The 1,949-nt window shown below is 30.4% G+C and overlaps 1 protein-coding gene across 1 annotated transcript in view; it reads left to right on the plus strand.

Moving 5' to 3' along the window:
- Positions 1-760, plus strand: part of LOC104722038 (NAC domain-containing protein 21/22-like) — a 6,578-nt gene extending 5,818 nt beyond the window's left edge. Inside the window, exon 4 of the mRNA XM_010440140.2 lies at positions 20-760. Within this exon, the coding sequence (XP_010438442.1) occupies positions 20-473 (454 nt within the window). The 3' untranslated portion in view covers positions 474-760. The remainder of the gene's footprint in view (positions 1-19) is intronic.

Below are 1,949 nucleotides of genomic sequence, written 5' to 3' on the forward strand. Positions count from 1 at the left end.
CGGATCTTAATTACTCCCGTAATTACAACAATCAGTTGCCACCTTTATTATCGTCTCCTCCACGTCATCAGCAGCAAGAGAAGATGAAAATCCAAGTTTGTGATCAGTGGGAGCAGCTAATGAAGCAGCCTTCAAGGACCACCGAACATCCCTATCATCAACATTGTCTTCATCAAACCGTAGCATGTGGTTGGGAGCAGATGATTATCGGTTCACTATCCTCATCGTCGAGCCATGGGCCTGATCACGAGTCCTTGCTAAATCTGCTTTACGTCGACAACAACAGTACTGTCAACATCACTGATGATCATCATCAAAATTATGAGAAGATTTTGTTGTCACCAGATATGACGAGTTTGGAGCATGACAAGACATGTATGGGATCATCGTCGGATGGTGGTATGGTTTCTGATCTTCATATGGAATGTGGTGGCTTAAGTTTTGAGACCGACAATCTCCTCCCTTTTCATTGAACATACTATTCAAGGGTTTGGCCGATTTGTTGATTCATGATTTACAACTATTCCATCTATAGATTTACATTATTATGCATATGAATTGTGTGGCATTTGGGTATAGGGTTTGTGATTCTAGGTTTCTTAATTAGGAGATTGTTATAATTAGCTTGATTTTAGGTTTTCTTCATTTTTCATTTTAAAATTATATGTAATTCCTTTGCCTATGAATATTATCGTCGTTATTAGTCTTCTTTGTTGTAAATAACATTATAGATCTCATTTTCAGATTATACTTTCTTTTAGAGTTTGTCATTTGGTTAGTTTTTTTTACATTCCCTAGCAAACTATATTATTTTTAGATTTACGAAAAGAAAAAAAGTTTAATTAAAGATAGGAGCAGTGTCCTAATAGTATTAAAATAAAAATATTTATTTACTAAAAGAATATCTAACTGATTGAGATGTTTTTAGAGTACCTAGCTCCATCAATAGTATATAAATTAGATACTCTTATTATAATATTATTAAAAGAAGAAAGTGAACTGAAATATCTTTTCATTAAAAACATTTGAATAGGTGTCTGTATATAATTTTTTTAAAAAAAAATTAAAATTTTAAATCTAAATAAATAACTACATGATATTTAAATTAATAAATTAGGTTGGTGCTGCTCTTAATTTTGTTAATAAATTAGGTTGCTAGTAAATAACGTGTAGCCGTGAATTTTGTACTTGAGTTTAGCTAAAAAGAATCCCTTCCAAGCTATCTTCTATTTCTTCAGTAATTCGTTATTGTTTTACGATTTAAAATTTTAACCTTATCCAAAATGTTTAATATTTTGACCAATAAAAAATATATATTTAAAAATAATAAAATATAATTTTTTTTTTCTATTTGTGTGAAAAAACTGTTTGAACACAAAAGTATTTTGAAATGAAGAGACTAGCTCAGCTTTAGAAGCTAAAAAAATTAAAGAGAGAGGAATCTTGAAGTGTCAAAATCCAACATTTAAAAGTCGACACTAACCAAACCTTTTCTCCGGGAGAGTTAATTAAAATCAAGGTAGAGTAGATTAAGGTTATATGTAATGATGATTAATCTTTAACAAAAAAAAATGTAATGATGATTAATACACACAAAATGAAAAGAGAACAAAAGAATTTTGGAAATTCCATTTTCCGACGTAAAACAAAAGAGACGCATACTATTTAACGAAGATTGTTTTGACTTAGGAGTTTGGACATAATAACGTGACGGAACTTTAGTTCGTTTCGGCCGTCCTTCAGGCCCATATAAACTACAATACCGTAAAATCAAACAAAAATGTAAGATGCATGAAAACAATACTCTTTTTGTACTACGAAATTCGGACTTTCTACAATAAATTTCTGATTAAAGGGAAAAAAATAGTTTAAATAAAGATAAAAGAAAAAAATTTCACGAAAGCAGAATCCAAGTAAAATCGCTAGACAAAAAAACTGGCGCAACATTG

Source organism: Camelina sativa, chromosome 11, assembly GCF_000633955.1.
Source record: "Camelina sativa cultivar DH55 chromosome 11, Cs, whole genome shotgun sequence".
Lineage (NCBI taxonomy): Eukaryota > Viridiplantae > Streptophyta > Magnoliopsida > Brassicales > Brassicaceae > Camelina > Camelina sativa.